At 52.0% G+C, this 26,457-nt stretch overlaps 1 protein-coding gene across 2 annotated transcripts; it reads right to left on the reverse strand.

Annotated features, from left to right (window-relative positions):
• Positions 1-833: 833 nt before the first annotated feature.
• Positions 834-21,790, reverse strand: CSF1 (colony stimulating factor 1). Of its 2 annotated transcripts, none has more exons than XM_048826896.2 (9): positions 21,643-21,790; positions 15,614-15,742; positions 11,106-11,168; positions 10,491-10,670; positions 9,145-9,322; positions 6,315-7,492; positions 5,536-5,591; positions 5,179-5,234; positions 834-3,964 (listed from the first exon to the last, which is right to left on the reverse strand). In XM_048826896.2, exons 1-8 carry the CDS (start codon positions 21,715-21,717, stop codon positions 5,180-5,182), a joined length of 1,914 nt encoding a protein of 637 aa, XP_048682853.2. In that variant the 5' UTR covers positions 21,718-21,790; the 3' UTR covers positions 834-3,964; position 5,179. The 2 variants fall into 2 exon arrangements, with proteins under 2 accessions (XP_048682853.2, XP_048682855.2); XM_048826898.2 differs by having other exon boundaries at positions 6,315-6,448; positions 21,643-21,789.
• Positions 21,791-26,457: the final 4,667 nt, after the last annotated feature.

The following is a 26,457-nucleotide window of genomic DNA, read 5'->3' on the forward strand; positions in this document are numbered from 1 at the left end:
ATGCAGCTAGCCCAGTATTCTGTCTCCATGAATGTGGGTAGCATCGGCTGCTTCAGGGGAAGGTGTCAGAACCCTCCTGCAGCAGATATGGGGTAATCTGCCCTGACATTGTCTCCCCCACTCTCAAATAGTTAAGAGGTTGTCTTAAATCCTGACTCCTGAATGTTCTTCAGTCTTGAAGATTTCCATTGTTATTACAATTATTCAGATTGTGTTACTCACACAGGAGCCTCAGGCATGGAGTTACCGCACTGCACTGAGCGGTGCAGAAACACAGAGCGTCCCTTTGGGAGCTGGAAGTAGGTCTTTCCTAAATCTAGTCATCATGGGGATCCAAAGCCTCCCCCATTGCTGAAGACCGCTTAAAGGATGGTTTTCTCCATCAACCCCTCCAGCCCCAGCTCCCTGCCCCAATGAGCTGGCCATAGACGCAAACCTAAGTTGCTCGGCTGACCTGGTAACAACATGAGCTGAATGCTTCACTCCTGAGCCCAATATACAGCCTCCCTTCATAGAAGATCAGGGTTGGAAGGGACCTTAGGAGGTCATCTAGTCCAACCCCCTGCTCAAAGCAGGACCAATTCCCAACTAAATCCAAGGCTGAGAGCAGGGTGAGCGCTTCACAATGACCAGCAAGCACAAGTCCACTACCCAAATGTTACAAAGTGCCACACATCCGTGTTTATTATTATTATTATTGTTAAATACACAAGCTGGTTTCTATTTGTTTTTTTAAATAGACATTATTTATTAAATGACTTTGTATAAAATAATTCACAATTTTGAAGTATAAAAAAAAAACAAAAAAAACCAACAGACACACAAACAACACAGTTGGGACCAAAACAATAACTCTTTGTTGGGAGCTACTCTCCCATCGGCTAATATATGTGGAATAACATGACATGGCAGGTGCATAGCTCTAGTAGACAGAGTCAGACCGTGGATTGTTAGCCCTAGAGTAAATTGCCAGAGATCCACAGCTTGCCATAGAGATACGCTGGCTGACGCCAACCCAAGATCTGGCAGGCTGACGAGCAGATGGACTTTACAGGCATGATTCTGATCCTGTTTACATCTGACTCCACTGAACTCAGTGGAATTACTCCTGGTTTACACAGGGGTACATGAGATCCGAATCAGACTCTCTGTGCCCTTGACACCTGAGCTGTGTGTATCTCTCACCACAATCGCACGCCGTACTGGAAGGGGAATGTGCCTTTGGACTGAATAAATATACTTTAAGAAACATATTAATAATTTAAAAATACAGGGTTTAAATAGGTTTTCTCCTGCCATTTAAAAAAATAAACCATTTATCGCTGAAAGCAGAGACATCCCCGTCTTCAAGTTGGGGGCCAAACAGCAGAGTCCCATAGTTAGACTGATTTACACCCGCTGAGCATCTGGCCCTAGAATCAGATCAGATGCTGAGTGTCAGCAAAGTTTGATGTCATGGGCCAGATCCTCAGCTGGCGTAAACTGCTGAAGGCAATGGGAACTCTGCCGAATTACTCCAGCGGGGGATCCGGCCCAATGTGGGCTCTTCTGCCATATGATGCAGAGCAGGCCCATAGCAGGCGCAAGACAATGGCGAGGTTGTGGGGGAGGAGGTCTGATGGAGAGAGGGGAGGGCACAGCTCAGTTGGAAGAGTAACGCCTTCTCCCCAGTGGTGGAGGGTCCTGGAGGGGGAAGCCAAGATCAGAGAGAGGCTGGAGGCAACTGTGAGGCCTGAGTGGTCCAACGGGCTTCATTTCTGAACGGGATGGGCCACCAGTGCAGGTGATGGCAGAGGGGGCTGGCATAGCCCTCCTCCCGGGGAGTGGAGGTGACCGAGGCTGTCTGGAGCCCCCTGCAGACTGGGCTGCCAAGATTTAGGAAGGGGGCATGTCAACAGCGCAACGGGAGCTCCGGTGGCCCCTTGGACCCCGGTCGAGCAGTTGGGAGTTGTGGGACCCGCTCTGGGCCCTGATGCTGACTCGCTGTGTGATCTGTCCTAAGCTCAGAATGGGCCTGAACCTCTGAGCCTCAGCGGTACCATGGGGACAGCACAGAAGGCTGGCAAAGCTCCCCAGCATTTTAACAGCTGAGCCAGGAGGTGACTAAAGACCGGGATGAGCCAAGCTGTGATCAGCTTGAAATCTGCCCATGTCCCACTTCCTGACCGGAGCTACGTAGACGGACCGCGCCAGCTAGCACAGGGCTGTCACTTCCAGGGGGCATTAATGATCTCCATGCAACGTAATTCGGTAAAGGAGTTCCACCCCACATGACCCTACTGAGATATACACACAGGATCAAAGGCCCGTTGGTCTGTTGCACCCATGTTACTGGATAAAAAGTCCTTGACAGAATGAGACATATTCAGTCTCTTAAAGCACAGTCATAAACATCCAGTCCAGAACACAAGGCCAGCTTGCGTTAGAAAGCCACCCACCGGCCGTGACCCACCGCCTGCAGTTCCCACCGCCGGGCACGCCCGCTCCCTCCAATAAAATACTTTACAGGAGGAGATTTCTCCAATATATTAACGCATAAACGCAGTTCTCCCAACCTGAGGCCGGCTCAGGGTCATCAGCTACATCACGACAAGCAGGATGCCTGGACAGGGGATGGGGGGAGGAGGACGGAATGAAAGGGTAGAAGGCACAAGAAGGATGGACGGCCCGCTGAGTGTACGGGAAAGGAGCGGTAGGCACGAACCCAAACACCAGCCAGCCCCTGTTGCTCAGGGGGAAGCAGGAGAGAGTTAAAATTCACAGTGTAGAGGTTTTCTTTCCCTTTGGGGGCTGGGATCCAAGACCCCAATTTGTACCCCTATTACCCACTCCGCAGCATGTCCTGGGTATGGGAAGGAGCAGGCTCCCCTAAAATGAGGGTGCCCCTTCCTCTCTTTGCAGGGCCTCTACCTCTCACTGGAGTGCAGGGGGATGGGAGAGGGGACAGGGCCACACTTTGCAGGGGTGGGAACCCCAAAGGTCAGAGACCGATCCCAGAGTCCAATATGCTGAGCCAACAGGCTTCTAGCGAAGGGCATGGGGAGAGGAGAGAGGGCAAGCATTGCATAGTACGCTATCAGGGCTCTGGGGCCAGACAGCCAGACACAGCAGCCTCGAGGCATGGAGGGGACCGATGCTGGCTCGTGCAGGTCGTTAAAAACGACTCCTGAAAGGGGCCATCTGATGATCATTCCAAAGGCCACCGTGCTGGGGCAGACAGGGGAGAGAGAGAGGCAGACTCCGCTCGCGGCCAGGTGGCAGCCTCTCCGAAAAGCAGCGGATTCCCTCTGCCATGTCACGAGATGGAGCTGGTCTAAGAAGCGGGAAGAAAGAGACCCCAGACCGCAGTCCCCACCCCTCCTGTCCTCCTGCATCCAACTCCGACCCAGAGCATGCAGGGAGCAATGACAACCTGGCAGGCTCAGCAGAGTCCTCTCATTCCTGCCTAGGCATGCCCCTTCTCGCTGAGCCCTCCACGGCAGGCACAGCCAGCCCCTGAAGGAGCCAGCGTCACGCTATCCTAACTCTCTGTGGAGTCCACCTAACCCTTTCCAGGCTGGAGGGGATCAGACAACGCAAGTCGCAGGACTGTTTATCTCCCTTCATCAGAGCCAAACTTTGTCCATCCCGGTGCCAGGTCTGCTGGGGCGGTCCTGCAGGCTGCTCTGGCTTGCCAGTAGCTAGAGAGCAAGGGGTGGGATTGGCCGGGGCGTGGGGCAGCGTGGAACCCAGGCGCCAGTGCCAAGAATAAACAGCATCCATTTCCAGATCTTTCAGTCTCTCCCGACCTTGCAGAGAGGAGCAGAGAGCGAGAGCAAGTGACAATCGTTGGCACTGGGGACGATGGAGGAGTGGTCCAGCTGCTGCAGATTCTCCTCCTGATGGGGCTGAGATCCCACACAAAAGGGAGGGTTCGGAATCCAAGCCTCAAGCCGTTGCTCTTCCTGGCACAGGAAAGGCCCAGCTGGAAAGGAGAGCGAAATCAGGGCGGTGACATCGGCTGCTGCAGGGAGACTTCCAAGGGATGGGGCACGCGTGGCTGATGCGGGGCTGAGATTCTGCTGAACGCAGGAAGCAGGAGCATGCCCAGCCAAGCTTAAATGTTTACCCAGGAGGGAGCGGTCGGGCTCACCGACATTCACTGTTTATGCCAGAGGCTCCCAGCTTCTTCCAGTTGCAGGAGTGGAGCCTTTTGGCAGGTGGGGTTGTTTACCTGGCTCACAGACACTTCATGCTGGGTTGCACTAAACTGAATCTAAAATAGCTAGAAGTATACAGCTGGGTAGGAAGAAACCAGCCTGCAGAACAAGGTGCTCAGGGGGTGAGCATCTATCAGAGGGTTACAGGCTGCTGGGTTTGTCTAAGGGGGGGGATGTCAAGGGCAGTTGGCTCCGCAAAACTGGCATCGCGTGGCCCTGTGTTTAGAGTCAGTCACGCCCAAACAAACCTGCCCAGTTGACAAGGAAAGAGGTGATTCCCCTCCCCTGGGATCCAAGAGTCCCGCTGGGCTCTTCTCTCCTTGCACATCACTGGTCAGAAAGGTTCTACAGGCCAAATTAGGTCACCCTTGTGCAGCCCCATTTCCAGCAGCGGGTTTGCAGCGGGGTCATGGAATGGCATTGGCACTTAATAACCAATTCTGCCAATGCACAGCAAGGGACAGACTCCAGACCCTTCTCCCCTAGCCGGGCTGGCCCTGTCAGGGCTCCCAGGAGCGACCCGAGCTGGAACTCAGCACTGACTCAGATGCCCCCAGAAGCGCATTTGCGGAGTAGGTAGAGGACAATTTCAGAGCCACTTTTCAGAGCAGAACTGCCCTTTCCTGCTGAACAGATCCCTGGCTGGCAGAAGCCTGATCTACCCCTGCCAGCCCCGATCCAGGTTAATGGCCTTACGCCCAGTTCTGCCCGTGCTGAATGTGGGTCCCAGACAGGAACCAGACGGTGACAATTAAATTCCCCGTTGCTAAGGGCCTTGTACAACAGCTAGTAAACCTGGAATCAATTTCCAGGTGCTTAAGCTGCCAAGCAATAAGCTGGCAGCCTTGTGCTTAGTGCCTGGCTGAATATTAACCCCAGGGTCTGCGTGAGCCATTCCGAACGCCCCGCTGTGCCAGGCTGCAGGAATGGGGCCTGATTTAAAGGGGGGTTGTCGTCCGGATAAAGTGGGGCACCTTACCTCATAGCTCGCCCTGCACCTGCAGCTCCAGAGGCTCCTCCGCTCCATTCAGCGGACTGCAAAGAGAAGCAATATCCAGGGGTTCAAACCAAAGCCAGGGGCTGAATGCGGGAAGAAGGTTCAGCTGGTGATGCCCACCCGTGCCCCACAGGGGGGGATGCCTAGTGCCCCTTGCTGCCAGGCAGCCACTCATTGGCCATGCAGGGGCTGGGTCTGCAACAGGCTCTTGGGCCAAGCGCTCCAAGTTGGGAGGCCAGAGGGATAGGACACTGCATGCCAGAGAAGAGGCCACAAAGCCCACTGAGACCCAGAAGAGGAGAAGCCCCAGTTTTGCAGCCCTAGGTCACAGCCTCTCACCTTCCCTCCTGCTCTTCTAGGTCATTCCCTCTCCGCTGCAGCCGTCCCTCCTGGGTCTGTGTGAGGGAAGTAGAAGGATCAGTCTTGGACTGCTTGGGAGCCTAGGTAGGGGTCTGTGCTGTCCATGAGGGGGGAAGCTCCTGAGCCCTTTCTATCCCCTTCTCCCTGCACTGAGCAGTGCCTTGGGGGGGGGGGGGGAGAGGGGTGAACAGACAGGCTCTCCTGTGGGAGGTGGCAGCCAGGGTGAATTGCTGGGACTGGAGTCTCTTTCCCACCCCAGACATCCCCCCTGGGCCCCATCCCCCACTGCAGTCATAGCCCCAAACACACTCCCATGGGGCAGGGGGATGGGACGTTCCTAGTTACGAGAACTGCTCTCCCCACACTCTACCCTTCCACCTGAGCCCCTCAGTGCTTTTCAGTCCCTGATGAGTGTGCCCTGCAAGGTATTTTACAGCGAGGGAAACTAAGGCAGAGAGCGATTTGGGGCGGGCGGGGGAGTGACTTGTCCAAAGCCACCTCACAGAGCTGGGAACAGAACCCAGGCCTCCCGACTCCCAGCCTCCAGCTCTAACCACTCGAGACACTGTCTCAGCGCTTGGGTGGGGTGGGGTTTTCCCCAGGTGCGCACACCTACTTGGTTGACAGGAAGGGGCTGAGAGAGGATGTGTCTTTAACCCACTAGCCAGCACTGCCCACAAGACACCCCTCTGCCCGCCCTGGGAGCTGCTGGGACCAGCCAACGTGTCCCGGTGGGGGTGGCTTGGTGAGGCGCTTACCCTGGATCGATGCTTGTAGAAGAGCAGGCCTCCGACAGCCAGCAGAATCGCCACGGTCGCCAGGACTGCTACCAGCACATAGGACATGACCTCCCGCTGGGTCTCCTTGGGCACCGCCTCCTTCCTGCGCTGGTCTGTGTTCGGAGGAAGGATGTTAAGGTCAGGGATGGGCCCCGCCAGGCTGTCGTCGAGCTCTCTGAACCTGGGCAGCCCCCCTGTTCTCTTTCCTTGGAGCTCCGTGGTGCGCTGCACGTCTGGGGCTTTGCCTTGCCCTGCTGGGTGCAGAGGACTCCCTCCGGGGGGCGTCTCTGGGGCAGTAGGGCGGTCAGTGGTAGCAGACATCCTGGAGAACCGGTGCTGCACTACAGAGAGGGGCTCCTCGGAGCCCAGAGAGGGGATCAGCCACAGCTCACTGTGCAGGGGGGTCACTAATCGGCCACCGGGGTCTGCTCCCGAGGCCTCCACTGCTTCGGATGTCAGGGCTGGGCTGGACCCGGCATCGGCACTGCTGGGATCTATCAGGTGGGTGCTCGGCTCTGCTGCTGAGAATGCCCAGATGGCTTGGGTGGTGTCTTCTCCTGCCCATGGCTGGGTCGGCTTGGCGCTGGGGGAGGAGTCCGGTGAACCAGGCTTGCGAAGGAACAATCTGAGCCCAGTCGGCCATGCCTGGACTTGCTCAGCCTCTGTCCTGGTGCGATGGATCTCTTCCCTCTGTAGCGTCTCTCCACCAGAGGCCGGGAGGCTGGAAGGGGAGGTGAAGACATCCCCGGTGCTAGGGGGCTCCCGGCTGGGAGGTTCGGTTAGGTCCAGGAGCGGTTCAGTGCGGACGGACGCGCTGCCAGGTCCCTGTGATGCTGATGCTAGCTCCAGGTCTGCTGGTGGTGAGGACACACTGGCAGAGATGCCAGCCCAGACCCCCTGGATCTCCAGAGCAACCAGGGCTTGGTGCGTGCTCCTGGATACCCTGGGCTTGGTGCTGCTGTCTGACTTGACTGGGCTCTGCATGGCACCAGGCTGGCTGTGGGCCAGGCGGGTGCTGGCAGCCGCCTCCCTGCTGCCCAGGCCGGGTACAGTGGAAGGGAAGGGCTTGGTGGCCAAGGCTGGGTGGGGAGAGGCTTGGGGTCCCTCACGAGGGGAGTTTGGGGATGGACAGTTGCAGTCACGGTCAGTCACCACACCTGAAAGAACCAGAGAGAGAGAGAGAGAAAGGCCATAGGGTAACCAGCCTCCAGGAAGAGCAGGGAACAGCCTTTAGGGTCGGCTCAATCCCTTTCCCCGCCCCAGGACCCAGCTTTAGCTTGGGTGGGCTGGTGTCAGAGCCACTGAAACGAGGCCGAAGTGAAACAGGAGGCAGGGGAGAGAGAGTCCGGAATGAGGGGGCGGGGGGACGCAGACCCACGAGCAGCGCACAGAGAGCAGCCCGTGCCCTGGGGAGTGGAAGCGATTAGCGAGAAAGAAGGGGTCAAGAAGGCGCACAGCCAGCAGGCCAGGGGACAGAGAGAGAGGTGGTGGGGCAGGGCCGGCGGGAGATCGGGGCTGTGATTGTTAGTGTGCCCAAGCAAGGCAGCGTCCACATCGCGGCAGGCCCTTGTCCAGAGGCAGTGGAGGGTCTGAGGCTCGTGTCATCACCAGCAGCAGCAGCCCAAGCAACAGGATCAGTGGGAGGGGAGTGTTAGTTTCACGAGTCCCCTCGTCTCAGTCACAAGACCCAGGACAGATCCTACTGGTGGGGAGGACGGATGGGAGCTTCTTCTTGGCGTGCATGCAAACATATCACATGTAACATGGACCCGGACACAGGCAGGCCGCAGGGACAGATAAGAGCACTGCATCTTCCACTCTGCCTTGACCAAGTGCCGCCCCCCTGATCAGAGCCAGGTAGCCGGAGGCCAGGAAAATTTTCTCCACTGTACAGATGGGGAAACCAAGGCACAAGGAGGGAACGTGACTTGGCCCGTGTGTCGGTGGCAGAGAGCAGCCAGGAGTCCTGCCTCCCAGAGCTGGGCCCGAGCCACGAGTCCGTCCTTACTCCCAGACGAGCCACTGCAGATAAAAACGACTAGGCCCCAAACCTGCAGCCCTGGCTGAGTCAGGTTTGAGGTTTTCTTGGAGCTTTTCTCACGTTGCTAATTTCTGCTCCTGCCTGTGAACTTCCTGGTTTCGGCAGAAATACCGCAAACGAGGTTGTTGTATTTGCAGTACGACAGCCAAACTCACAGCCCTAGAGAGCCATCCAGCCCGCTTCTCAGAGCAAAGAGTGAGAAAACCACTTCCAAAACAACTTCCCAATTTGGGGGCCTGTCTCTGACCCAGGGGCGCGGGAACAATTTGCACAGTGGGGGGTGCTGAGAACCATTGAACCAAACTGTAAACCCTGGATAGGATGGAAACCACTTCAAGCCAGGGGGTACGACAGCACCCCTAGCTCCAGCACCTATGCTCTGACCCGAAACTTTGGAGCTTTCTCCCTCATCAGCAGTCACACAAATGGACACATGCGCACACACAAATACATGCATGCACAGAGAAATGCAGAAAAAACACACAGGTAAGCACAGTCATAAAGACAGGCACATGGGTGCAATCCAGTGCAGACGCATGTGAGCATACATGTATACACACCCTTGTGATGCCACAAACAATATGCACACCCATTCACAGGGACAAACGCTCGCACGCACACAAGCATGCTCCTGTGTAAAAGCTGCAGTCTCATAATGGTATAAATCTTCGCAACGATCAGGCATGTGAATCCACTGCCCTGGCTGGTGCTAGAGGATGCAGCTCAAGAGGAGGTGGCGTGGGGAGATCAGCTGTCCTAGTTTCTTACCTGGAGACGGCAGTTCCTTTTTCGGGGCATCAGAACACTTCTGGTAGGTTTTGCTGCAATCGCGTTTGAAATCCACATCTTTGGATAAGAGGACCATAACTCGGTGAAAGAAATTCTTCACCAGCTGTAGCATCTTCTCGGGAGGCATGGAGAACTCCTTGGAGCAGGCCTGGGAGAGCTAAGCAGAGAGCAGGGATCAGCAGCCAGGAGACAACCCAGAGAGCAGAAACTGGGTCAAACTCCCCCTCGTCCTACAATTGCCAAATCGCTAGAAGCACCAGGCACCACACACGGTCTGACTCTCCCCTCGCAGCTCTACGGCAATCAGTGAAACTGCTCGGTGTAAACACGGTCTGAGGGAAAGATCAGGACCACTGAGTCTGATCCCTCTCATTGAAATCAATGGGAGTCTTCCCAAGTCCCCCCCAATGAGATCAGAATCGGGCCCATTCAGTGTGATCCTGCTCCCGTTGAAATCAGTGGGAGATTGGTCACTTCTACCAGCGAGAGCTGGCTCAGGCCCATTTACACCCAGGCTGGGATTCCAGGGGCTCTTGGCAGGAGCAAACGCAGGTAGAAAAGGATTAGGGAAAAGACTGAGCTCGGATGGTGACCCGGTTGGTGCTTGGGCCCTTTGGGTGACTCTGGCCTAGAGCAGTCTACAGCCAAAGTCACGGCCTTCTGCTGGGAGCAGAGTCTGATACATCTGAGGCTGCATAGCAAAGTCCTGTAAGTCCTTGTGGTTGCGCGCATGCGGAGAATCCCGCTCCACCCCGCTCAGGATCCCACCCACCACCCCCACCAGTGTGGCTCTGGGAGTCTCTTGAGAGCCCCTGAGGCTGCTGTTTTCACAGGGGAGGCTCCAGCCGACAGCCAGGGAGGCTGGGAATATTCCCAGATTTGCACTTCCTGCTCTGCTCTTTCATCTGCCAGGCCGGGGACCCTCTGACCCCAGCTCCAGCTTTAATTAGCCCAGTGTGAGGTTAATGATCATTCCCAGCCAACAGCAACCACCGGTCACATATTCAGACACAGCCTGGAACGCCTTCACAGAATCAGAGAAGATCAGGGTTGGAAGGGACCTCAGGAGGTCACCTAGTCCAACCCCCTGCTCAAAGCACGACCAACCCCAACATCATCATCCACGGGGCCACCCTCCAGAGTCCACGTGGTCACCCTCAGTGCTCTGGGAGTTAGTCTTTTCCCAATATGGACATCCACCCAGCTTCCTAGAGCAGCAGGGACCAGCCTGAACCAAACCGCTCCATTCCACTGAGGGCTGCGAGCCCTCCTCTCGTCCCTGTGCCCATTAACCTGAGGATCTGCAGCTGGTTCTCAGAATGTACCTCGCGCTCATGATCATCCTGGTCGTCAATGCACGGAACTTCATTCTCGTCAATTTTCTTGTACATGTTTTGCACATCTTTTGTCTTGTTAAAATTATCAGAGTTCTTCTTGAATTTCATTTTGTCAAGGATGTCCTCCAGCCGAGGGAAAGCCGCTTTGACAAAGCAGATGGGGTCACCCTGGGACGCAAACATGGACAGGTTATTGGCTGCAATACAGAACTGGCCCTTTGTGTGTAAGTTAAACTGGCTTTCCTCCCTCCTCCCAAGGCCCCAGTTCAGAGGTGATATGTGAGGGAAGTCAGTTACACTTCAGCAAGTGGGCCAAAGAGCTTCCTTCCTTAAGGAAGAATTACCACCGCCATTTTGCAAAAGGGAAACTGAGGCATGGAGCGATTAAATGAGTTTCCAAAAATCACATAGGGAGTCTGTGACCAAGATGGAAATCAAGCCCAGCTCTGAAGGCTTAGGCTACAGGCCCCTCCTTTCTCTCCAGGCTGCTGAGACTCCCCTCTGGATTTACAGCTCCTCCCATCCCCGAGGCTAATGCACAAGCTGCCATCCCAAGGAATTGCTAGGCTCAGGCTAGCAGCTGATCAGACAAAGTCCACTCACCAATTGCAGCTCATCAATGAACTCAAAGGAGACGTGGCAGGACATCAGCATCTGGGAGTCAATCTGCAAAAGAGAAGCATAAAGTCACACTGCAGCCCCTTAACAGGAATCCAGCCAGGCTGCCGCTCCCCTTTAAGCAGGCACCTGATAATTGCACCAGCCCCTAGGGCCTGCAGAGAGGAGAATCTGCAGAGCAGGATGAACCCAGCTGCTCTGGATAGGATCAGTGCAGGGAACCATACAAGGGCTGAAGCCAGGGGGCTGTTAGCACCACAGGACGGGACTCCGTGCACTATGTACAGGGCTCCCGAGCATTATAGGTTCACTTCCTGGGACTAGAGATCCAGCTCAGCATCTATCAATCATTTGAACACATACTAAATACACTCTTCCACTCAATCATTTTTTAAAACCAGATCCCCGCCCCTGCTCTGCAGACATGCTCATGATTACAGAGTATCTCTCGTCACAGAGGAATTTGCCCTAATGTCCTGGCCAAAATTTTCTCCCCTGTGTCACTCAGCTGCAGCTCATCACCCCATACACAGCTGCATTTTAGGAGTGGATGCAGGGGTTTTTTTTGGTAACATGCTTTGGATCCTTGTTGCTGGAAGGCACAATATAACTGTGAGATGTTGTTATTCCATGCAGTTCACTGGAGGTCCAGAGGGTAAACAGATATAATGAAGGAACAAGCAGTTCTGTGAAGAGGCGTAGCCCTGATGAGGCTATGAGCATTCCCAATCCTCGTCCAAACAAACAAGAGGCAGTCGCCCTTCTTCATCGGGGGCCAGGATCTGCCTTGTCAGAGGAAAGCAAAAGGCCACAAAAATCAACCCCGCTGCCCCCTGGCTCTTCACATGCTGACTCAGCACTTTGCAGAATAACTTTGCAGGGGAGCCGAGTGCAACAGCGCCCACATCTGACCAAGGCCCTGAGTGACAGAGGTTTTCAATTTCAGGACGAAAAGCTCTCCTCCGGGGAGTACTCCGAGTCTGCGTTCCAGGCTGGGAAAAAAACCAGGGCTGCCAGGAGAGCATGTATTATTGGGAACAATTGTTTCATTATCCACTGGGCCTGTGGTGAGGCGGTTGCTAGCAAACGCTTATTAGATACAAAGCGGAGCTGGCTGAGGCGGGCCAGGGATGGGGTGCGCGGCTGTGATCGCTGCAGAAGGCCGGAGAACACGGGAGGGAAATCCTTTGATCAGTCCTGCTATCTTCGAGCTGGTTTCACGCGCCTGACTCCGACCTTTGTGCCCGAAGTAATGAGGATGGTGGCAGCCATCCAACTTAGGGAACATTCGACTTTGGACTCTGTCAGAGCTGGGACAGCAGCTGGATTAGTGACTGAATGCTGGGCTGCTGGCACAACATCTGGACTCACAGCCTGGCGCGGTATCCAAGCGCTTCAACTGGTAGCGCCACATCTGGATCATTAGCGCAGTATTTACAGGGCGGTGGCCTGGTTGCCCGGTCACTCGCCCCCGTGCCAACTCCGTGGGGCCTGATTCTCCTCTCACTCCCCCTGGTGTGACTCAGGACTAACCCCATGACGTTCATGAAGTGATGGCAGTGCAAGTGAGATCTGAATGGGGCCCTGGCTAATTAAGAAGGATATAGACTCATAGGGCCAGAAGGGACCTCGAGAGGTCATGTAGTCCAGTCCCCTGCACTCACGGCAGGGCTAAGTATTATCTAGACCGTCCCTTACAGGTGTTTGTCCGACCTGCTCTTAAACATCTCCAGCGATGGAGATTCCACCACCTCCCTCGGCAATTTATTCCAGGGCTTCACCACCCTGACAGGTAGGAAGTTTTTCCTAATGTCCAACCTAAACCGCCCTGGCTGCAATTTAAGCCCATTGCTTCTTGTCCTAGCCTTAGGGATTAAGAAGAACAATTTTTCTCCTTCCTTGTAACAAGCTTTTATGTACTTGAAAACTGTTCTCATGTACCCTCTCAGTCTTCTCTTTGCCAGACTAAACAAACCCAATTTTTTCGATCTTCCCTCACAGGCCATGTTTTCTAGGCCTTTAATAATTTTTGTTTCTCTTCTCTGAACTTTCTCTAATTTGTCCACATCTTTCCTGAAATGTGTCCAGTTCTGGGCGTCACAATACTCCAGTTGAGGCCTAATCAGCGCAGAGTAGAGCAGAAGAATTACTTCTCTTGCTTACAACACTCCTACTAATACATCCCAGAATGAGGTTTGCTTTTTTTGCAACAGTGTCACACTGTTGACTCATATTTAGCTGGTGATCCACTATGATACCCATATCCCTTTCCACAGTACTCCTTCCTAGGCAGTCAGTTCCCATTTTGTATGTGTGCAACTGATTGTTCCTTCCTAAGTAGAGTTCTTTGCATTTGTTCTTATTGAATTTCATCCTATTTACTTCAGACCATTTCTCCAGTTTGTCCAGATCATTTTGAATTTTAATCCTATCCTCCAAAGCACTTGCAACCCCTCCCAGCTTAGTATCATCCACAAACTTTATAAGTGTACTCTGTATGCCATTATCTAAATCATTGATGAAGATACTGAACAGAACCGGACCCAGAACTGATCCCTGCGGGACCCCACTTGTTATGCCCTTCCAGCATGACTGTGAACCACTGATAACAGCTCTCTGGGAATGGTTTTCCAACCAGTTATGCACCCACTTTATAGTAGCTCCATCTAGGTTGTATTTCCCTAGTTTGTTTATGAGAAGGTCATGCAAAGCAGTATCAAAAGCTTTACTAAAGTCGAGATATACCACATCCTCTGCTTCCCCCATCCACAAGGCTTGTTACCCTGTCAAAGAAAGCTATCCGATTGGTTTGCCACAATTTGTTCTTGACAAAGCCATGCTGACTGTTACTTATCACCTTATTATCTTCTAGATGTTTGCAAATTGATTGCTTAATTATTTCCTCCATTATCTTCCCTGTTACAGAAGTTAAGCTGACTGCTCTGTAATTCCCTGGGTTGTCCTTATTTCCCTTTTTATAGATGGGCACTACGTTTGCCCTTTTCCGGTCTTCTGGAATGTTTCCCATCTTCCATGACTTTTCAAAGATAATCGCTAATGGCTCCGATATCTCCTTAGTCAGCTCCTTGAGTATTCTAGGATGCATTTCATCAGGCTCTGGTGATTGAAGACATCTAATCTGTCTAAATAATTTTAACTTAATTTAAAGGACATCCACTAATGCAGCCAGTGAGAATCAGGAGGGAGAGCTGGAGACATCGCAGGAATTTCCTTTGATTTCTGACCCCGAATCAGCTGGATCCGTCCACAAATCATTTGTGATCCAGGGAGAAAAAAAAAAACAAGCCTGCCAAACGCCGACTGGCCCTGTGTGCCCTCTTTGTACTTGCCTTCTGCCACTGATGCCCTGGCAGCATCCACCAGTATTCAGCCTTGTTAGGCTGTGCAGCAGCTGTGCAAGAAACAAGGCTGGGGAATTCCTCCCAGTACTGGAAGGCCAGGAAGGTTCCTGGGTCAATCCCCTTGCAACTAATCCTGTCGGGGAACTGCCAGATTCCCAAGGTTAACCCTTCGGCAGCTGCAGATCTCGAGGGCTCCATCCTCCTCCTAAATGCTCACGAGGTTTACAATCCAGACTGAGTTCATTCTAAGGAAGGGCTAGGAAGTGCCTTCCCTATAAGTCTCCCTCTCCCTTCTGATGCAGAAGAAAGGAATGTGGGGCTGGGGCTTCAGGAGACCCCACACCTAAAAGACCAGCCTGCGATCAGCACAGCCTGGAATGCACCTGTGCACGACCCGTCACCCTGCGAACTGTGTCGGCAGGGTTTTGTCCAGGTAGAAAGGCATTCCTACCCCACTCCAGCATCTTATCTATCCACCAGATATGACAGATGGGTAGATATCGATCTGTCTCCTGTCTATCCTTCTCTTTCCTTACTTCTGCGATCTCCCACATTTGCCTTCCCTTTCTCTTCCATCCTCACTCCTTCCCTGCCAGTGCCTGTGGGTTCACATCCCCATCCCAGTGATCCGGCCCATCCTCTATGCTGGAGCCAATGCTCATTTACAGCAAAGCCCAATCTAGGCCGGTGAGCAGAGAGGCTGTCCAGAGGACATCTCTGCTTCCCACAGCTATCTGCTTCCCACTGCTCACCTCCCTCTTGTTTTGATAGGTCTCTCCCCTGGATTTTTTGCTCCGTGTGGGAGCTTTGCTTCTGGATTGCCTATCATCGGTCTAATTCATGTGGGGCACAAAGACTGATCTCACCTGGGGCAGGGGCTGGTCGAACCTGCCGCCCCAGCTAATCTGGCCCCCTAGAGTCACTCTCCCATGGCATGAGTGCCTGTCTCAGGCATCAAACTCAGCAGGTACCATTCTAAGCTGGCAGAGGCGTTGGTCTTGTCGAGCATAGACCTGGAGCCCACCACGCACTCACCTAGCATGGACACCTGGCTAGCACCAGGCCCCAGCCTCACCCCCTAATGTTCCAGATCCCATCCCACCAGCCATGCTGGCTGGGCAGGATACTCACCAGCTCCTGCAGCTTATCCAGGTGCTTTTTGGTGATGATATTCTCACAGTAGCCTTTCTGCTCGGTTTCATGGATGCTGCAGGCGGCGAGGAGGAAGAAAGTCAGCAGGGTGCAGGAGACCGGGCATACCTGAGGAAGGGAGAAGTTGTCAGGAACCCCTGCCATCAGAGAATCCATGTCCCTGGGCTACCTGCTGCCCCCATGGCTAGCAGGCTCCAGGGCAGCATCCTAGCGCTGTTTCCTGTGGCTACCCCCTTGCTGACCCCTGGAAACAGCCTTTGCGGTGGATCTCTTTGTGCCAGTCAGTGGATGTAGCACAATGCTGCCAGCCCCCATGGAGAGCCCTATGGATTCCCCCTCTCTCTGGCACATCTCGAGGAACTGCCTGGTTTGTCTGTCTCTCTGCCATACAAATCCTTCTCTCCCTCTGGAGTCAGCACCCTTCGCAATGCAGAGATGGTTAAGAGACATGTGGTGCTGGGGGGGCATGGCACGGTAGGTGGGCATCGTGTGGCACTCCACTGGAAGGGTACAAGCTGCACTGATCTGCCCGAGTTGCTGTGCCAGGAGCTCGGGCCACGAATCCTTTTTAGTGGCACCCAAGCGTTCAGTCTGTGAACGCTTCTCCCCTCCCTGCTGGCCGTCCGGTCCCCCGCTCCCTCTCCAGGTCTGCTATTCTTAGAGGAGCAGGTCAGCTGAGCAGCCCCTGCTGGGAATTCCCCAGCCCTGCTGTCCCGGGGCCAGCTAAGCTGCTCTCTCAGAGCCAGGCTGCTGACAGACGCACGTGTGTACAAGCCCCTCTATGCAGAGCAGGAAACCACAGCTCCTGCCACCAGCGCACCACCAGTCGCTGTCTCGTCCTGTCTTCTCCGCCCCATCACTCAGCCATTCATTGCCTTTCGCACCCCCTCCGTTGCTCTTCACATCCTCTTCTCACCCCTCTCTCATGCGCCACCTCCCAACGCTTGCACCCCTTCTTCCTCCCTCCTCCAACCCCTCTTCTGCTTCCCCATCTGTCTCTTTCCCACCGCCCCTCCAGCTCTCACTCACCCCTGCAATCTCTCCCTTCCCTTTCTCGTCTCCTGAGAAGAATCTTAATTCACGGACCTCCTCAAATCCATCCATCTCAGAGCCAGCTGCAAATGTGTCCTCCCTTTCCAGGACCCCTCACTGCCCCTCTGTGTCACAGCACTCCAGCCCTGAGCGTCTCATTGCACCTCCTTTCACATTGCCCCATCACTGAGTCACGTCTCTCCGTATTAGTAGTGGCGAGGTGTTAGCTCCATGAACTCTTTTACACACAATGCAGTTAGTCTGTGGAACTCATTGCCACAATGTATCAGAGAAGCCAGAATCTTAGCAGGATTCCAAAAGGGACTGGACATTTATGTGGATAATGAAACCACCCAGAGTCACAAAAGCAAATGCTAAAGAAATAACCAAGAGGCTGGGAAGGGCTATAAACCTGCCTGCTTCATGGCGCAACCACCCTCGAACTCACTGGGGTCAGGAGGAAACATTCCCAGGGGAAGGTTAACCCAGGAGTGGAGGGTTTCTGGCTCCTTTCTCAGAAGCAGCTGATGCTTGTCACAGTTGGACACATGATCCTGGGCTAGAGGGCCGTTCTTATGGCATTAGCTTAGAATTAGAATAGACTATCAGGGTTGGAAGGGACCTCAGGAGGTCATCTAGTCCCACCCCCTGCTCAAAGCAAGACCAATCCCCAATTTTTGCCCCAGATCCCTAAATGGCCCCCTCAAGGATTGAACTCACAACCCTGGGTTTAGCAGGCCAATGCTCAAACCACTGAGCTATCCCTCCCCCTGTAACCTCCCACCCTGGAACTCAAATGCTTTCAGGGAGCTGGATCCATAGACCCTTCCATTAAGTCCAGTGGGGTTTGGAACAGATGCAGAAGGGTACAGCAATGCCTTCTCTGAGCAGGGCACTCATGGGACCTCCTGCACTGTGATCCACGTGCTGTCAGGCGTGATCCTGGCAGACAGATTCATAGATATTAAGGTCAGAAGGGACCATTATGATCATCTTGTCTGTCCTCCTACACAATGCAGGCCACAGAATCTCACCCATCCACTCCTGCGATAAACCTCTCACCTATGTCTGAGCTATTGAAGTCCTCAAATCATGGTTTAAAGACTTCACGGTGCAGAGAATCCTCTGTAGCATGGGGCACGGGGCACGCGCTGGAGGAAGGTGAAAAACCCCCAGGGCTTCTTCCAATCTGCCCTGGAGGAAAATTACTTCCCCACCCCAAATATGGCAATTAGCTGAACCCTGAGCATATGGGCAAGATTCACCAGCTAGGTACCCAGGAAAGAATTCTCTGTAGTAACTCAGATCCAACCCCATCTAACATCCCATCACAGGCCATTGGGCCCATTTACCATGAATAGTTAAAGATCAATTAATTGCCAAAATCATGTTATCCCATCATACCTTCTCCTCCATAAACATATTGGGTTTAATCTTGAAGCCAGATAGATCTTTTGCCCCCACTGCTTCCCTTGGAAGGCTATTCCAGAACTTCACTCCTCTGATGGTTAAAAACCTTCATCTAATTTCAAATCTAAACTTCCTGATGGCCAGTTTATATCCATTTGTTCTCGTGTCCACATTGGTACACAGCTTAAATAATTACTCTCTGGTATTTATCTCTCGGATATATTTATAGAGAGCAATCATATCTCCCCTCAGCCTTCTTTTGGTTAGGCTAAACAAGCCAAGCTCCTTGAGTCTCCTTTCATAAGACAGGTTTTCCATTCCTCGGATCATCGTAGTAGCCCTTCTCTGTGCCTGTTCCAGTTTGAATTCATCCTTCTTAAACATGGGAGACCAGAACTGCACACAGTATTCCAGGTGAGGTCTCACCAGTGCCTTGTATAATGGTACTAACCCCTCCTTTTCTCGACTGGAAATACCTCGCCTGATGCATCCCAAGACTACATTAGCTTTTTTCATTGCCATGTCACATTGGCGGCTCATAGTCATCCTGTGGTCAACCAATACTCCAAGGTCCTTCTCCTCCTCTGTTACTTCTCATTGATGCGTCCCCAGTTTATAACTAAAATTCTTGTTATTAATCCCTAAATGCATGACCTCACACTTCTCACTATTAAATTTCATCCTATTACTATTACTCCAGTTTACAAGGTCATCCAGATCCTCCTGTATGATTTCCCGGTCCTTCTCTGAATTGGCAATACCTCCCAGCTTTATATCCTCCGCAAACTTCATTAGCACACTCCCACTTTTTGTGCCGAGGTCAGTAATAAAAAGATTAAATAAGATTGGTCCCAAAACCGATCCTTGAGGAACTCCACTGGTAACCTCCCTCCAGCCTGACAGTTCACCTTTCAGTAGGACCCGCTGTAGTCTCCCTTTTAACCAATTCCTTATCCACCTTTCAATTTTCCTATTGATCCCCATCTTTTCCAATTTAACTAATAATTCCCCATGTGGCACCGTATCAAACGCCTTACTGAAATCTAGGTAAATTAAATCCACCATGTTTCTTTTGCTTAAAAAGTCTGTTACTTTCTCAAAGAAGGAGATCAGGTTGGTTTGGCACGAACTACCTTTTGTAAAACCATATTGTGTTTTGTCCCATTTACCTCAATGTCCTTAACTACTTTCTCCTTCAAATTTTTTTCCAAGACCTTGCATACTACAGATGTCAAACTAACAAGCCTGTAGTTACCCGGATCACTTTTTTCCCCCTTTTCTTAAAAATAGGAACTATGTTAGCAATTCTCCAGTCATACGGTACAACCCCTGAGTTTACAGATTCATTAAAAATTCTTGCTAATGGGCTTGCAATTTCATGTGCCAATTCCTTTAATATTCTTGGATGAAGATTGTCTGGGCCCCCTGATTTAGTCCCATTAAGTTGTTAGAGACATGGCAGAGGATCCCCAACCAGGGCACTCCAACCTCCAAGGGCTACAGGGAAAACACAGGGCAACCCTGGTGTGACTCTCTTGAAACCAGTGGGATATAAATGGATGGGTAAATGAGATAAGTAGAAAATAGATTAAATAGCTATGTACTGTATTATAATAATAATAATGAGAGAGATGCACTGTATGGGGATAGAGAGATAGACCATAGTATACGGATTGATCTAAGATCGAGGTAGACAGATCAGAATACTAAGATCTATTTGTCTAGCTAACTATCCTCCTAGATCTTAGTATACCGATTAATCAATCTAGCTAGCTAACTAGCTAGATCAATATACTAAGATCTAGGAGGATGGATTGGGTAGCTAGCTAGCTAAATATATTAAGATCTAGGAAGAGAGTTAGCTAGATAGATCAATTGATCAATCAATATACTATCTTGCTAACTCTCCTACTAGATCTTAATACACTGATCTAGCTAGCTAACCGCTTATCCATTCTTATCTTAATATACTGGTCTAGCTAGCTAGATTGATCAGAAAAGGAAGACTTAAGAGAATGAATAGATAGATGGACAGACAGACATTTAGTATACTGTTCTAGTTAGCTACCTATCATAGAATCATAGAATATCAAGGTTGGAAGGGACCTCAGGAGATCATCTTCTAGTCCAACCCCCTGCTCAAAGCAGGGCCAATCCCCAACTAAATCATCCCAGCCAGGGCTTTGTCAAGCCTGACCTTAAAAATATCTAAGGAAGGAGATTCCACCACCTCCCTAGGTAACGCATTCCATTCCAGGGGCTATCAATCCTCCTAGATCTTAGTATTCTGATCTATCTAGCTAGGTAGGTCATTTGATGAATCAGTATGCTAGGACAAAAAGAAAAGGAGGACTTGTGGCACCTTAGAGACTAACCAGTTTATTTGAGCATAAGCTTCCGTGAGCTACAGAGCTCACGAAAGCTTATGCTCAAATAAATGTGTTAGTCTCTAAGGAGCCACAAGTCTTCCTTTTCCTTTTGCGAATACAGACGAACACGGCTGCTACTCTCAAACCTATCCTAGGACAAAAAGAAAAGGAGTACTTGTGGCACCTTAGAGACTAACCAATTTATTTGAGCATGAGCTTTCGTGAGCCACAGCTCACTTCATCAGACACATCTGATGAAGTGAGCTGTGGCTCACGAAAGCTCATGCTCAAATAAATTGGTTAGTCTCTAAGGTGCCACAAGTACTCCTTTTCTTTTTGCGAATACAGACTAACACGGCTGTTCCTCTGAAACCTATCCTAGGACAGTTAGTTAGCTAGATAGACTTGTCCTTTAAGTGCCGTACTCCAACAGGGTGAGAGGATCCCAGGCAAGCAGCCCACTCAAAGGGGTCAAACAGAGTCCTCTGGGAGGAGTTCTCGCCAAACCATTCCCAAGCTCCTTGTCAGGCCCAGGCTGTGACAAGCTTCCCAGACAGGTGACAAGGCTTGCCAGCCTTGTGCATGCCCCTGCGTGCACCCGCTCCCTCTCCCCGGTATGAAGATCTCTCTCTTGGCTTAGCCCCCATTGCATTTTACAAAACAACGCACAGAGGAAAGTTCGCCCCAACTTAGCTTTAAGCCCCTGCCCTGCCAGCGCACAGCGCGAGAGGAAGAGCGAGGGCCTGCGGGGAAAGGACCTGTTGTCTCCATCCAAAGGCACAGCCCAGCAGAGCGAAGGAGCAAGCAAAAGGAGGAGTGGCAGGCGAAGGCAGAGAGAGCCGCTCGGAGTTTGCTCCCGCAGGATTGCGCTCAGCCAGGACCGTCCTTCCAACACCCGATAACCCCGGGCCCGCCAATAACGACAATCGCCCCTAACGGCAGCGCACGGTGAGGGGCGCCCCAAAGGGACTTAGGCGCCTCCAGCCCTTGGCGGGCGGGAGCGAGGCGCCTAACGCCCTTGGTGCGCCCCGGGGCTTTCAGCCAAGCGCGGGCGCCGGCCGAGGGGCGCAGCCGGGGCCGGCCGAGGGGCGCAGCCGGGGAAGCAGCGGGAGCGAAGGCAGGGCAGGGAGCGCAGCGGAGCCACACGTGCCGCCGCCGGCAGCAGCCGCCGCCGCCCGGATCTGCCAGCGCCCCTACCTTGGGGCCGAGCCGGGCCGCCGGGGCCGCCGCCCGCGGGCCTTCCACCTCCTGGGCGCGGAGCTGCGCAGCCATCGCGGCTGCCCCGGGGAAGGAAGCGGCACTGGGCGCGGCGCGGCGGGGAAGCGGCGGCCGTCTCCTGCCTCCCTTCTCCTGGGCTCGGCCCTTTTATTGCCTCTCCGGAGCATGTGGTTTGTGGGAAATCACCTTGGCCGCCGGCCAGCGCTGGCAGCGAGCTCGCCCGGGCCTGGGCTTTTGTTTCCGCTGGCGGGGGCCGAACTGGGAAGGGGAGTACTTTACCTTGCAGCTCTCCCCCCCCCGCCCCCGCTGCCCCCCCCCCCCCGACACACTGGGAAGGGGGGGTTCCCCGCATGGCAGGAGCTCCCTGCTCCTCCCCAAAAGTTCCAAGCCTCGGAAAGGGGTTGGGGGGCCTGAAGTCAACTGAGCCAGGCTGGATCCTGGAGTGAAATGTGCCCCAGGCGGGGCCGGCCTTAGGGGGTGGGCCGCTGGGGCGACCGCCCAGGGGGGCACCGGTGCAGAGTCGGAGACTACGCCCGGCTGGCAGGGGAGCGCTGCATGGGTGGGGAGGGGGCAGATTTCTCCCTGCCCCCTCCTGGCAGAGGAACATGGGGCAAGGGGTGATGCACAGCTACTGGTCCCCTCCCCCCCCCCGCCTTCAATGACCCTCTGTGCCCCCAGAGTGGGCTGTGATGGGGGGAGCGATGAAGTGAGCTGTAGCTCAGGAAAGCTTATGCTGGAATAAATTGGTTAGTCTCTCAGATGCCACAAGTCCTCCTGTTCTTTTTGCGGATACAGACTAACACGGCTGCTCCTCTGAAACCGAGCACTCTGGGCATCCAGGGCACTTTCCCCACCTGGGCACAGGAAGGGCCGGGGGGGGGGCAGGGGTTAGGGGCAAAGGGGGCACAGTGCAGAGCCTCCCAGTGGAGATGGCGTTTGTAGCAAATGCCGGGATCAGTATGGCCTGCACTCTACTTCCCCAAACGAAATAAGCTATCCCACACCTGGGGGATGGAGGTGGTTCCTAACTCTGAAATGTTCGCAGCTCTCAACAAAACGTTCTGCTGATTCCTTCGAAAGTTCACAACTGAGCATTGACTTAATGCAGCTTTGAAACGTCACCGTGCGAAAGCAAAAAGCTGCTGTCCCTTAATGTTTTTAGAAGTTTACATTTAACACAGGACTGTACTATATTTCCCCCCCCCCCCACCTACACTGTTTATTTCTGCTGCTGCCTGATCGCTTACTTCCGGTTCCAACTGAGGGGTTGACTGGTCAGTTCCTAACTCTGGTGTTCCTAACTCTGAGGTTCTCCTGTACGGGGGAAAGCCCTTTTATGCTGTTACAGCGGTGACTATATAAAAATGGCATCAAAACATCACACCACTGGCCAACGTTACTCTGCCAGCCAATGTTTTAAGTATAGGCCTGGTTTTATGGTGCATCTACACACTGCAAATATAAAACAAGTGCGGTTATAGAACCTCAGCGCTCAGGTCAGCTGATTTGGGGGCTAAAAACCAGCCTGTAGATGTTCCCACACGGGCTGCAGCCTGGACTCTGAGACCCCTCACCCCTTGCTGGGTTTCAGAGCTTGGGCTCCAGCCTGCAGGAACATCTACACAGCTGTTAGCCCCCAGTGTGAGCCCAAGACAGTTGACCCGGGCCTCTGAGACTCACTGCTGGGTTTTGGATTTTTTTGCCATGTAGCCGTACCCTTAGTGAGCACGGGTCAGTTTCAGTCCAAAAACACTGCATTGTTATGAGCGTGGGTATATGTCTATGAGTTTGCATGTGTCTGTCTGTGAGAGACGTGTGCACATATATATGTGTGTGTGTGTAAATGGGTATGCAATGTGCATGTGAATGATCATGTCTGTGTGTGTGGGGGGGGGTGAGAGCATGTGTCTGGATTGGAATGTGCCTAGGATATGTGTGAAATATGTTTGCCAATGAGCATGGATCTATGACAAAATGCACAAATATCACAGAAACCCACTGTTACAGTCCTAGGGCAGAGAATTGCTCACGTAGTAGAGGAACATTGTCACTTGTCAGATCAAATCTGGTTTAACACACAGGTGGTTTTTAAGAACAATAGAAACCATCTTTCTATTACTTTGTTCTTTAAAAAGCTTCTTGGAAACAGCTGTTTGTAAGGAAGGAAACGTTTTCGCTGACCTGCAACTCAAAGAGTCACATGTACCACAAAACGGAATGGACCATAAGAATTAATGAAACTGACTTCATTGACTCTCACTCTCGGAGGTGGGAGAAATTAACGGCATTGTCCAAGATTTCCGGTAAACCACATGCTTTGAGGAGACTGTATTAGGTCGAGAACAGAGGCAGGAGTTAGTCTCAAACTGGATCTTGAAAGTGACTGGAGACTTAAATAATTTAAGGTCTGATGAGTAACTTAGGTAAATTAATGTGTCTGTTTATAATATTCCCTTGTCATACCGATAATACATAAGAACGGCTATGCTGGGTCAGACTGAAGGTCCATCTAGCCCAGCATCCTCTCTTCTGACAGTGGCCAGTGCCAGGTGCCCTAGAGGGAATGAACAGAACAGGGCATCATCAAGTGATCCACCCCCTGTGGCCTATTCCCAGCTCCTGGCAAATTTGTTCAAATGCGTTTATATTTGTTCAAGTTTGTGTATATCTGATCACGGGCACCTATGTATGCCGATGTGTTTGTGTATCTACGTGCAGGTATGTCGACGGGTATGCTGATGCCTGTCTGTTAATGTCTGGACACAAGGAATGTCCGTGAATCGCCATATCTATGCGTGTGCCAGGGCATCTGCATGTGCATTGTTCATCTGTGTTCATTTGCCTCTGTGTGCAATAGGTTTGGGACCGTGCTTGTGTGTCTGTATTTTGTGTGCATGCAGGGATAAGGCATGCAAAGCTGTGAGTGTGTCAGTGTGATAATGTATATGCCTGTGCTTCTGTGTGTACAATGTATGTGCATCTGCATCAGTGTGCATGCATCCACATCCATATACATTATACGTGCATGTCTTATTCCAAAGTGTCGTTTAGTTCCCAGGGCTAGAATTGGAAGGCAGAACTGTGGGAGACTTGGGGTGTGTTTGGGTTGGTTCCATGACCCCCCAACACTTGGCATGAGCACTGGTTTTAACAGCTGCCCCAGGTTGAGTCAGAGAGATTTTGGATAAATTCATCTTCGGGGCTCAGTGTCATTATATTAAAAATAGGAACTATGAAGGGGGGAAAAAACCCAAACCAGAAGGTCAAGATTTTCCATTCAGTAATCTGATCACATCTGTTTTCTTTGATTCACAGGGTAACATCACAGAGACAGAACTCAGCTGACACCAAGGGAGTGGCAGAGTGGTAGTGGGAGGGATGGAGTCCAAAGGCAAGAGAAAGGGAACCATTTGTATAGCCTAGGGACCAGATCCTCAGCTGGGGTCATGCAGTATAGCCCCACTGAAGTCAATGACTCATAGAATCACAGAAATATTGGGCTGAGGGCTGGAAGGGCCTCGAGAGGTCACTTACTCCAACCCCCTGTGCTGAGGCAGCCCCAAGCAAACCTAGAACGGCCCTGATAGGTATTTGTCAAACCTGTTCTTCGAAACCTCCAATGACCCGGACTCTCCAACCTTGAGTGGCAGCCTATTCCAGTGCTGAACTATCCTTATAGTTAGAAAGTTTTCCCTCCCATCTAATTTAACACTCCCCTGCTGCAGATTAAGCCCATTACTTCTTGTCCTACCTTCAGGAGAACAATTGATCTCTGTCCTCTTTACAACAGCCCTTAGTCCCCCTTCAAACTTCTTTTCTCAGTGCGGAACATGCCCAGGTTATTTTTAGCCCTTCCTCATAAGTCAGGTTTTCTAACATGTTTATCTTGTTGCTCTCCTCTGGTCTCTCTCCCGTATGTCTACATCTTTCTTAAAGTCTGGTGCCCGGAACTATACATGACACTCCAGCTGAGACCTCACTATTGCCAAGTAGAGCTGGACAATAATCTCCTGTGTTTTACATACAACACTCCTGTTAACACACACTGGGATAGCAGCCTTTCTTGCAACTGCATCACATTGTTGATTCTTTCAATTAGTGACCTACAGTAACCCCCAGATCCTTTTCTGCAATACTGCTGCCTAGCCCCTTATTCCCCGTTTTACATTTGTGCATTTGATTTTTTTTCATCCTGAGTGCAGTACATTTCACTTGTTTTTATTGACTTTCATCTTGTTGATTTCAGATCAGTTCTCAAATTTGTCAAGGTTTTGTTTCGAATTCTAACCCTCTCCTCCAAAGTGCTAATAAACCTTCTCATCTGCAAATTTTATAAGTATGCTCTTCTCTCCAGTACTGGAATCATTAATGAAAATATTGAATAATTCCAGACCCAGGGCAGACTCCTGAGAAACTCTTCAGGATACATCCTCCCAGTTTGACAGCAAACCCATTGATAACTACTCTTTGAGTACAGTCTTACAATCAGTTTTGCACCCGTGCCTGATAGTAATTTAATCTAGACTACATTTCCCTAGTTTGCTTATGAGACCATCATGTCAAAAACCTTACTAAAAGCAAGATACATCACATTTACTGCTTCCCCCCATCCACGAGGCCAGTAACCCTAGGTTGGTTTGACATGATTTATTCTTGACAAATCCATGTTGGCTAGTACTTACAATCCTGTGATCCTCTAGGTGCTTACAAATTGATTGTTTAACAATTCATTTCAATATCTTTCCAGGTATCAAAGCTAGGCTGATTAATTCCCTAGGTCCGCTTTGTTCCCCT

Source organism: Caretta caretta, chromosome 21 (assembly GCF_965140235.1).
Source record: "Caretta caretta isolate rCarCar2 chromosome 21, rCarCar1.hap1, whole genome shotgun sequence".
Lineage (NCBI taxonomy): Eukaryota > Metazoa > Chordata > Testudines > Cheloniidae > Caretta > Caretta caretta.

What these genes read in the sequence shown, in the direction of transcription:
- CSF1 (XM_048826896.2), bottom strand. Translation starts at nt 21,717, where the DNA reads ATGGCTGCGCAGCTCCGCGCCCAGGAGGTGGAAGGCCCGCGGGCGGCG. An exon ending in CGGCCCGGCTCGGCCCCAAG is followed by an intron (nt 15,743 to 21,642) that starts GTAGGGGCGCTG and finishes TCCCTTCCTCAG; the next exon opens with GTATGCCCGGTCTCCTGCAC. An exon ending in AAAGGAACTGCCGTCTCCAG is followed by an intron (nt 7,493 to 9,144) that starts GTAAGAAACTAG and finishes TGGTTCTTTCAG; the next exon opens with GTGTGGTGACTGACCGTGAC.